We start from the raw sequence: 11,109 nt of genomic DNA on the forward strand, positions 1-11,109 counted from the left end.
TGAAACTCATCAAAAGTATATATCTATGATTTCCCACAGTATATTAAGGAAATTGATCAGGAAAGATAAACAGAAAATAGGACCTAACATCCACAAATACATTTTTCGCAAAAAAGCTTAAGGAAAACATGCGATACTGTGTTTTCAAATGGGAGCACGATATGGAGAGCATTGCACCAGAGTTCTCAAACCAGAATTGTTCTTCATGGGTGGGTGTTTCTTCTACAACTTATACTGGGTCAAGTGCTTAATCAGGCTCCTAAGGAAGAGTTATCTTCACCACCAGCCTTTCAGATGAACCACGCTGTGTTTTGATGGCAGAAGGAGATGTCCCTGGATTAAAGGAGAAAAGTTGTGATTTTTACCTCCTTTAAAGTAGAGATTAAGTGATATTATACATACAAAGAAATTGGTACCGTGCTTAGCACTCACTTATTATAATATCATCATGATTATTATCATTAAAATTGACAGGCCAATTAGTTAAAGCTATACAGTCATATTAAGGATGCTCTTGTTATTTAGGTATTCTTATACTTGGCTGCAAGATTCAGGTCCCCACTATTGAACAGAAACACTTAGCATGCCATAGCAATGGTGACTGTATCAACTTGGATCAATATAGTCCTGTGCTTTTAGAGCAAGAGCCACAAAAATTAGTTATAGTTTATTGATCCCTTATTGCCTCAAATTTCTTAGAATTTTTGTCTGTAAGTCTTTGTTGTTTTGCTGATTAAACTGACAATTTTACTTTATCCAATACCATTTGAATATATCATGGAGAGGGGATTTACATTTTGGAAATAGTAACTGTAAACTCTCTGACGCATTGCATCTAATAGCACATGGAGCTACATAATTTGCCCACGCTATGCTCGGACACTATGGGTTCTCCCATAGAATTCTACTTGAATTCTAAGATTATTTTATTTATGTTAAGCAGATTATCACTAATATTACTATTTGCTTTAATGGGCTACATTTTCTTTATAGTGTTTTTGTTGTTTTTAGGTGCATTAAGCCACAACTTAAGTCTTTTGCTCTGGGTATCTACACCTTAGCAGTAAGAGTTCTTGGTAAGTATAATGTATGTTTTAATTATGGTAGCCATGTCAAATGTGCTTTGAATACTTTTCTAAATATTTTTTTTACAGAATTGCCATGCATAACTAAATAATGCAGTCAGTTAGGTCTCTATTTATTTTATTTCTTCCCTTATTTCTTTATTCCTTCCCTCCGACTCTCAACTTCTCCCTTTTTTTGTTTTAGAAACTGAGAGCCCATGCTGTGCTTGTGGTATAATAAAGTGATGTTGTGAGAATAGTGACTTTTTTTGTTTAACAATCTTGTCTCTTCCAGCATTGGTCTATTGTCAAAAAGTTTATTCTTGTTATGAAAGAGCCCTCTGGGAAAAAAGCAAGAAATGATTCAGTAAGAAAGGCTGAGCCTTAATATAATTTTTTCAGTTGTTAAAATGGAAAGAATTCTTTTGACCTAGTCTCAATGCTGGGATATATCATTATGTAGAAAGATCAGCTCTTTCATACAATCAAAAAAAAAAAAAAAAAAAAACAGTATGGCTTTGAGCTGACAATTTTTAAATGCAATTGGAATGGTTCTTTTATGACTAATAAATTTTTCAGTATGCATTAGTTAAAACCCATAGAAAATAGAGTTAATGAATCAGGTAAGTTTTCTGTTTGTGCAAAGTTTATATTGTAAGGGAGAAAGCAAAACAATCACACATGTTCTTCTGTAATTTAACAGAAAAGAACTGAAGGGAGAAAAACAAACTCAGATCTTTAAAAAGTCTGAAAATAAATCTTGATATAAAATGGGTATATATGAAGATATGGTATAATCCCATTGAAACTGGGGAAGCAGCAAATATGGAAGTTTATCCCATTATGGCTGAATCTAATTCTACAACAGAGCTTACCTAGAAAAACATCAGATTTTTGAGCCTGAAGGAAATCTCTGACTAGATTTGGTTTCTATATCTACTTCTTTTGGAGATAAAGATATAATCTACACTGTGAAAAAGATTTTGAGGAAAAGAAATGTTTCACTGGGGCACCTGGCTGGTTCTGTCAGTAGAACACATAACTCTTTATCTCAGGGTTGTGAGTTCAAGCCCCATCTTGGGCATGGAGCCTATTTTAAAAATGAAAAATAAAGTACTAAAAATTCATAAAATTGATTCCATAAAAGTAAAAATATACTTGAAAATGGCAAAAATATCACAAGCAAGCCAAAAGGCAAATGATAAACTGGGAACAATTATTTTTTGCAAATTATGTAACAGACTATTTATAATATCCCTATTACAAAGAGAGCCCCTAAGTATTGAGAACAAAAAGACCAACACCCATATGGAAAAATGGGTAAAAAGATATGAATAGCCATCTCATGGAAAAAAAATATAAATGGCTCTTAATATATGAAAAGATAGTCAAACTCATAATAAAGAGAGCACAAATTAAAATTATACTGAATGTTTTTTGCTATCAGATTTGCAAACTACCAAATGTTCCCAATGCATGAAGAATAGATATGCTTACATATTGCTGTTGAAAAAATGGTGCCATTTCCCCATGATTATGTGACAGTAATGAACAAAACTATGTATAGATTTATCTTTTGATCCAGCAATCCCACTTGTAGAAGTTGATACCAAAAGTTTGCTAGCAAAACTATGAAATAAGTAAAATTTTATGGATGTCTAATTATTGTGGCATTACATATAATAGCAAGACAGTAAACAATCTAGTTGTCCATCAATATGACATATTTGAATAAACTATAGTTAAGCCACATAATGGAATCCTATGCAGCTATAAGGATGAATGGGGGAAAAAATCTCCCTGTAATCTTAACAAATTTATTAGTCAGCTCTGGCTGCCATAAAAAAATACCACAGACTGAAAGACTTAAACAACAAAAATTTATAGTCTCACAGTTCTGAAGGCTGGGAAGTCCCAAGATCAAGGTACCAACAGACCTGGTATCTGGCGAGATCCCTGAGACCCTTTTTCCTGGTTTGTAGACTGCTGCCTTCTCACTGTGTCCTTACAAGGATTTCCCCTGTGTACACATGGAGAGAAAGGGAGCTTTGGTATCTTTTACTCCTCTGATTAGGATACTAGTCCTAGTAAATTAAGTCCCTTAAGACTTCACTTAATCTTAATAATCTCCTTAATAACTCTGTGTCTGGGGCGCCTGGGTGGCTCAGTGGGTTAAGCCGCTGCCTTCGGCTCAGGTCATGATCTCAGGGTCCTGGGATCGAGTCCCGCATTGGGCTCTCTGCTCAGCGGGGAGCCTGCTTCCTCCTCTCTCTCTCTGCCTGCCTCTCTGCCTACTTGTGATCTCTCTCTGTCAAATAAATAAATAAAATCTTTAAAAAAAAATAACTCTGTGTCCAAGGGCAGTCATAATAAGGTTAGGGCTCCAGCATATGAATTTCAGAGGGACACAGCAATCTATACTACCAAGGGATCTCCAGGCTATACCCTTAAGTGAAGTAAAATGTAGAACAATGTTCATACTATGATACATTTGGTGTAAGAAGTATGGAAAGGTAGAATTATTATAAATATATGCAAAGGTATTTGCTAACATTTAAAAAAGAAGCAACAGAAGTATAAACTAAAAACATCATGATGATCATGATGATCATGATGATAGTAATGGTAGTGGTTGTGGTGGTGGTTACCTATAAGGGAAGGAAGGAAAAAAGTAAGAGAGGACAGACCGGAAAGTAGAGTTGTAAATGTAACTCTGGTTTAATTTTTAATTTGAAGTCATGCATAGTTTTTTCAGGTCTTGATCTCAGGGTCCTGGGATGGAGCCCCATGTGGGGCTCTGTGCACAGTAGAGAGTCTACTGAAGATTCTCTTCCTCTCTCTCTGCCCTTGCCCTCTCCCGCACACTCCCCTGCCACCACTCATGGACCCCCTGTGTGCTCTGTCTCCTCTATCTCTCTTAAATACATAAGTAAATTTTTTTAAATGAAATTATGTGGGGTGCCTGGGTAGCTCAGTGGATTAAGCCTCTGACTTTGGCTCAGGTCATGATCTTAGAGTCCTGGGATCGAGCCCTGCATCGATTGAGCATCAGTGGGAGCCTGCTTCCTCCTCTCTCTCTGCCTGCCTCTCTGCCTACTTGTGATCTCTCTCTCTCTGTGTCTAATAAATAAATAAAATCTTTTAAGAAATACTGGGAGAAGACATTTTTTTTTTAAAGATTTTATTTATTTACTTGAGAGAGAGACAGTGAGAGAGAGCATGAACGAGGAGAAGGTCAGAGAGAGAAGCAGACTCCCCATGGAGCTGGGAGCCCGATGCGGGACTTGATCCCGGGAGTCCCGGATCATGACCTGAGCCGAAGGCAGTCGTCCAACCAACTGAGCCACCCAGGCATCCCTGGGAGAAGACATTTTTAAAAAATGAAATTATGCAAAGTTTTTATGTAATTGAAAACAACAACAAAAAAACTAAGACATTTTTGAAACAAACTGAAATTTGTTGTGTATCAAATAAGAGGCATAACCATAAAGAAAAACAGGTTTAAAAGGACAGAATCATTACCAAAGCCACATAACTTCACTACATTTTGTAGTCTTATCTTTAATACTAACATTGGTGTCATTATGTTGAAACTATTATGTATTTTAAAATAAAGCAAATGAGAGATTATGTTAATATCATTAGAAGTGAGTATTATCTGCCCAATAGAAAAGTGTAACATAAAATAAGTAAAACCCATTCTTAAATAATGGGAAGGTGACCAGGAAAAGTAAGGTAAACAAGGGTTAGATTTGTTAGGGAGATTTGGGTGGGTTCCTTCTCCTTTGATTAAAGCCTCTTGGGATTAGGAATCCTCCTCTTCTGGGTACAGAGATGTAGACACCCTTACAAATGGAGATCTCCGTTATAAATGTTGCTTCCCTTACAAAAAGGAAACTTCTGCTCTGTCTTAAGGGTTTCTGTGCCTTCTGTTGCTCAAAATAACCTTTATGCCAGAGAAATAGGATGAGGTGGTGTATTCTGGTCTTCTACAGGTACCCATTTCCCCCAAAGCAGTTTTTTTCTTTTTAGTTTGAAAGTAAGTGGTTCTGAGACTCATTCATTATAGGGTAATCAAAAGATGGGCATATATTTTTAGTAGCAATTGTGTGTTTTTCTCACAGCAGGAATCCCAGCTCCTGTGTATTTTGGAATTTTGATTGACACTTCGTGCCTCAAATGGGGATTTAAAAGATGTGGAAGTAGAGGCTCCTGTAGATTATATGATTCAAATGCTTTCAGGTACCGTATTAGACTCATTACTGCATCTCCCCACTACAACATTCCAGGTTTGAACAATGAAATGAGCAATAATCATTCCTTATGGAGTTTCACTGCACAAGGATCATCAAACCAAGAAGCATATTCTATTTTATAGAATAATTTTATTGCTATTTATTTGGCTAGAAGACCTTTCAGTTTTTCCCCATTCCTAATCTTGACTCCCATTTTAAAAGAGTAATCTTTTCTTAAATAAAGTTCACAAAAGATTCCAGAATATAGTAGAATTTTTGCAAGTTGATGCACACAAGGGGGTAATTCTCTGAAGCACAGAAGCATTTAAATTTAGGTCACATTTTGGGTTTAATTCTATTCTTTTTCAAACCGAGCCAAACTGTCCCATTTACGTCAGATATAATCCCCCTGGGCAAGAGTTGGATTTGGCTCTAAATCTGTCCAGCTTTTATTGCCAAACTGATGTTCAATTATTCCAGTACTTGAGATGCATGAAAGTAAAAGGTTTTTTCTGTGTGTATGAGTGTGCATGGGGTTGAGGGGCATGGGTTTTTCACTGTGGTATCATTCAGTTCAGTTCTTCAAACTTTAGGCCCCTTATTGCTGAAAGCAATGCTTCAATGGCTTAAAAGCAGGAAGGTTTTTTTTTTTTTTTTTTTTTTTTTTTTTTTTTTTTTTTTTTGATTTACAATCTGAGCATTTTCTGGAGGAATAAGCTTGGTACTAAACTGTGTAAGTTGGAAGTTGGATGTGAATTGAGCCAACCATCTCAAATAAGTTTGTTTGATTAATAGGCTTTGATGTTATGTGAGAAATTTATTTTGGTCTTTGAAAAGGACTTGACCTTTCAGTAGAATTTGTGCTTTACTCACATTTGCTAAGGCGGCATTTCCTTTAATGTAAAGACAATGTATTTCAATCAGAGACTGATTATGTGTACAAGGTGACCAGAATAAATCATTCAACCTGCCCTTCCATACCTTCTTGTTTTATGATAGAATGAAGAACTAAAGGCTTCTTATTGAAGAAGGTGATTTAAACCTTTGGCTAATTCTTAAGTCATTCTGCTCTACTAAGAGCTTTGATTCTCCCTTGACATTCCTTCTTGCAGCCTTTTTTTTTTTTTTTTTTTTTTGTAGAAGTACATCTGGGCAAGTTTCAAGGGTAGGATAACCACATAATTTATCATTCAACCTGGACACTTTTGAGAGTGAAAAGGGGCACTATTAAAAAGTACACTGGGACAACACCAGCATAAGCTAGGACTGTTCTGGGCAAATAGACATATGGTCACCTGGTCTAAGGGAATAATTTACAGAGAGGATGGAACTGATTATGTAATTAGTAGTAACTAAAAATTATGGCACCTCTAAGAAGTCACTTTATGTTAGCATACTGCCTTCAATAGTCTGCCAGATGTTCATAGAAAGGTCTTTTTTAGCCACTGAATTTGCATTCTTAAGAAAAAACATCCTTGTGACAGTTTCATTGATAGATTGGTTTTCTTGGTATTGCTATCTACTGAATGATACTGTTACCTTCCTTGCCCATTTTAAACTTGGATAGTTGCAATAATTATGACTGAGTTTCTCTCTTCTTTTAGACGTATATATCTGGGCCTTACTGTGATGCTGGGCACAGTGTCCATTTTCCTAAGTATTGCAGTACTTTTCACTTTAAAGAAAAATTGTGTTTCAAAACATAGAAGCTTCAGAACCAAGACAGAAGGAACAATGGTGTCTACAAGAATCAGGAAGGAAAATTGTACTACAAGTGATCATTTGCTACAACCTAGCTGCTGGCCAGGCAAGGAAACACAGCTTTAGAAAAATAACGACTTGAAGCCATGTTTTCTAATTTCTGGAAATTCTGCAAACAAATAGATTTTAATCAAAGGGGTTTTTAATGTGTCATTTTTTTTCTCCTTTCAAAATATTTCTTTGACTCTAAGTATGAGATAATGTACCTAATAACAAATAAAATTAAACATATTACAGAAAATACAGATAATAAAGCTAATCCAAACCTTTTATTTCTTCCTTATATTATTTATATATAAATTTCATATATTATTTACTCATTCTGCTTAATTTTGCCTTGCGCCCGTTATCTATTAGCTGTATTGCTAGAACAATTGTTCTGATAGTCTAATAGCTATACATAGAGTAATTTTTAAACTGAAATACTTGTCAAGGGGAAGAGAGTCCTGTTAAAAAATTAAATTATATCTTGGCCTCCTTCAAATATGACCTTAATGAAGATGTTGGAATAGAGCCAGAATATGTAGAGAAAGATTTCATTTTAAGCGCTTCTTTTCTTTTGGACTTTAGTAATTGGCACAGAAATATATAGTGGCAAATAATCTTGGAGGATTCAAATTTTGGATTATTAGCTCTTCAACTATCCATTATATGTGCATTGTGTGTGACACCTGAAGTGACCATGATGGTAAAGTATAAAATTATTATTAGCATGCTTCATTGTCTGGCCAAAATTAACAAGACAGTAAACAACAGGTGTTGGAGAGGATGTGGAGAAAGGGGAACCCTCTTACACTGTTGTTAGGAATGCAAGTTGTTGCAGCCACTTTGGAAAACAGTGTGAAGATTCCTTAAGAAATTCAAAATAGAGCTACCCTATGATCCTGCAATTGCACTACTGGGTGTTTACCCCAAAGATACAGATGTAGTAAGAAGAAGGGCCATCTGTACCCCAATGTTCATAGCAATGGCCATAATTGCCAAACTATGGAAAGAGCCAAGATGCCATTCAATAGACAAATGGATAAAGAAGACATGGCCCATATATACAATGGAGTATTGTGCCTCCATCAGCAAGGATGAATACCCAACTTTTGTATCAACATGAATGGAACTGGAAGAGATTATGCTGAGTAAAATAAGTCACACAGAAAGAGTCAATTATCATATGGTTTCACTTACTTGTGGAGCATAAGGAATAACATGGAGGATATGGGGAGATGGAGAGGAGAAGTGAGTTGGGGAAAATCAGAAACCATGAGAGACTGTGGACTCTGAGAAACAAACTGAGGGTTTTGGAGGGGAGGGGATTTGGGGGAGGGATGAGCCTGGTGGTGGGTATTAAGGAGAGCACGTATTGCATGGAGCACTGGTTGTGGTACAGAAACAATGCATCTTGGAATACTGAAAAAATAAATTTTTTAAAAAAATGCTTCATTGCCCTTCCATTAATTCAGTGTATTAGGAAGTACAGTTAATTCTGCCCATATTTTAATGTATGTAAGCTCCTTCAGATGTACACACATGATGTGTTCCTAAAATGCAGTTGAAAGTTGAATTTCTGAAAGTCTACAGTAAGCTTAGATGGTGTAAGAGGAATGCGGAGGTGATGGGTTGAGTGATGGTGTGGTTCTTGGGTGCTTTATCTGGCACTCATCATGGGGTCTAAGGGCTTCTGGGCAGGGGGCTGTAGCTTTGCAGATAGCTCTTTCGTTTGGGGCATTTCTTCTCTGCTGGCTTCCTGGAGCTTCTCTGAGGAGATATAGTAGGTTCACCAGTCCTCCATCATCAGCTCTATTACTTCCTATATGTTTCTTCCTCCACCAGCTGTATGAGAGGAGCCTGGGCCTCTTAAGAAAGCAGACTTAAAGTAGAAGCCACTGCAGTGGAGTCTTGAAATTGTACCATGATTCTTAGCAGCCTTTACAACAAATAGAGCATGCAATCAACGCTCCCAGCAAGAAGTTTGTTTGAGGAGTTTCTAGGAGCCTAGGTCCAACAAGAAGGCCCAGTTCAAAAATGCAATAGTCAAAAAAAAAAAAAAAAAAACCCAAAAAACAAAAACAAAAACAAAAAACAAACCAACCAAACAAACAAACAAAAACCAATAGTCTTCAACAGTGGAAGGATCAAATAGTCCAAACAAAATAGTTTGCTGTTTTTTCCTTTTTCCATTACATACCAATCCTGTAAATACGAATGGGATAAAAACGAGATGAAAAGTTTGGGGATGGAGAGCAGAGGACTTTTTCCTTTAAATGTATATTAACGTTGTCATTTCGTTTGAATTAGTGATGTGAGATCATCTCATAGTGCACTATTTTTGAAAATGAAAATAGACATGTTTTGTTTCCAGCCGGCCTCCATCAGACCTGCTGCTGCTGTGCTAACTTGAGAGCAGGAATTCTTTTTGTCGTCTCAGTATCAGTCTTACCCAGAACAAATATTTGCCGAGTTGGTGAGTGACTACGCTTGTCAAGAATTTTCTTTGTAGGGATGAAATTAAAATTCATCGTCCTCATCCTGTCTCCCACATCCTCTTTATTTTTCAAACCTTTCTGTAGTAAAATTCTGAAAAATAACTCTTTTTGCAAGTAAATTTCTAAACGGAATCCTATCCAATTTACTCTTGAGTAACTTGAAAAATAAGTAAAAATTGGCATGAAGGCTGATTGAATGATCTTTTTTCATAAAAGTACTGGATGTCCGTGAAAAGGAAGCATTTTTTATGCATAACCATTTATTTGACAGTGGAATTATAAAAACTAAACTCACTAATATGGCACATGAAGGTATCATTTAGTGGGGAATTGAATTTACTAAAGGGGACCCTGATATTTTGGATGAGTAAATTCATCTGACAGAAGTAAGCAGGCTTTTTATGCCTCAGAAAGCATATGATTAACTTTTTTTTTCTAACAAGCCGGACTTCATTTCAAAGGTCAAAAAAATTCCCTGAGCTCCTGGGCCAGACATTTAGAGGTAAGGCCTTGACCAACACGTGGGTCTCCACAATTGCTCCACATTCAGCGGTCCACTTTCTTCTCTTGTTCCACAGCCATAGCCTCTAGAACTGACCAGCACCTCAAATGACCATCTGATTCCTGTAACTTTCAGACAGGTTAATCTCCAGCAATGTCATTTTATAAATGGAGTGAGTTTAATTGGATAAAATGATTTAGCCAAGGTGGAGGGGGGCAAACTAGTGCTGGCTCCTTCTCTTCCATCATGAGGCCTCTGAAGCAGGTAATAAAAACAAGCCCTCTGAAACTCTGAAAAACAACTAGAAGAACTTTTATGACCGTTAGCATTTAAGAGATCTCCACTTATATATGACAGATTTATACAATCATACATAAATGGAGATTGATAGAATACAGTGACTGTAACATATCCTTGAGAATAATAATCATTTTTAATAATTTTATAACATCTAGTAAGTATAATAATATTAAGTATTCTCCATATGTGTGCTGAGAGCTTTAGACACATTTCCTCAATTTCAAATATCAAAATAACATTATGTGCTGGGTATAATTAGTGATATCTTTAGAGGAAGAAACCTAGATTTAGAAAGTTTAGCAACTTACTCAAAGCTAACAAGTCTCAGTAATTGGTTGAGCAAGATTTAAATTGAGTTTTATCAGATTTGGATAGCCACATTATGCCTGTATTAATCTTTACCCTAAATTATTATCTCCCAATACTTTTGCTAAAAATAAGTTTTGGACATCTACTTTGGAAAAGTTTTAACATACCAAAATGTGCACATGGTTAAAGAAAATCAAATGATACAGAATGATTTAAAATGGAAAGTAACAGTCCTGCCTCCTAACTTCACTTCTGTTCCTCAAAGGCAATTACTTCTTGCAAGTTTGGGTTGTTGGTTTTTCTGATGGTCACTTCCTTGTTTTTAAATAACATACAGGGATGCCTTGGTGGCTCAGTGGGTTAAGCTGCTGCCTTCGGCTCAGGTCATGATCTCAGGGTCCTGGGATCCAGCCCAGCATCAGGCTCTTTGCTCAGCGGGGAGCCTGCTTCCCCTTCTC

At 36.3% G+C, this 11,109-nt stretch overlaps 1 protein-coding gene across 4 annotated transcripts in view; it reads left to right on the forward strand.

Annotated features, from left to right (window-relative positions):
• SLCO1C1 (solute carrier organic anion transporter family member 1C1) overlaps positions 1-7,321 on the forward strand; it is a 61,411-nt gene extending 54,090 nt beyond the window's left edge. For 3 of the 4 annotated variants that reach the window (XM_082740637.1, XM_082740636.1, XM_082740639.1), the window contains 3 exons: positions 1,012-1,076; positions 5,189-5,306; positions 6,904-7,321. In XM_082740637.1, the coding sequence (XP_082596763.1) occupies positions 1,012-1,076; positions 5,189-5,306; positions 6,904-7,126 (406 nt within the window). In that variant the 3' untranslated portion in view covers positions 7,127-7,321. The remainder of the gene's footprint in view (positions 1-1,011; positions 1,077-5,188; positions 5,307-6,903) is intronic. The other variant, XM_082740638.1, reaches the window with a different exon arrangement.
• The last annotated feature ends 3,788 nt before the right edge of the window (positions 7,322-11,109 follow it).

The sequence above is a fragment of the Mustela nivalis genome, assembly GCF_964662115.1.
Source record: "Mustela nivalis genome assembly, chromosome: 7".
Taxonomy (NCBI): domain Eukaryota; kingdom Metazoa; phylum Chordata; class Mammalia; order Carnivora; family Mustelidae; genus Mustela; species Mustela nivalis.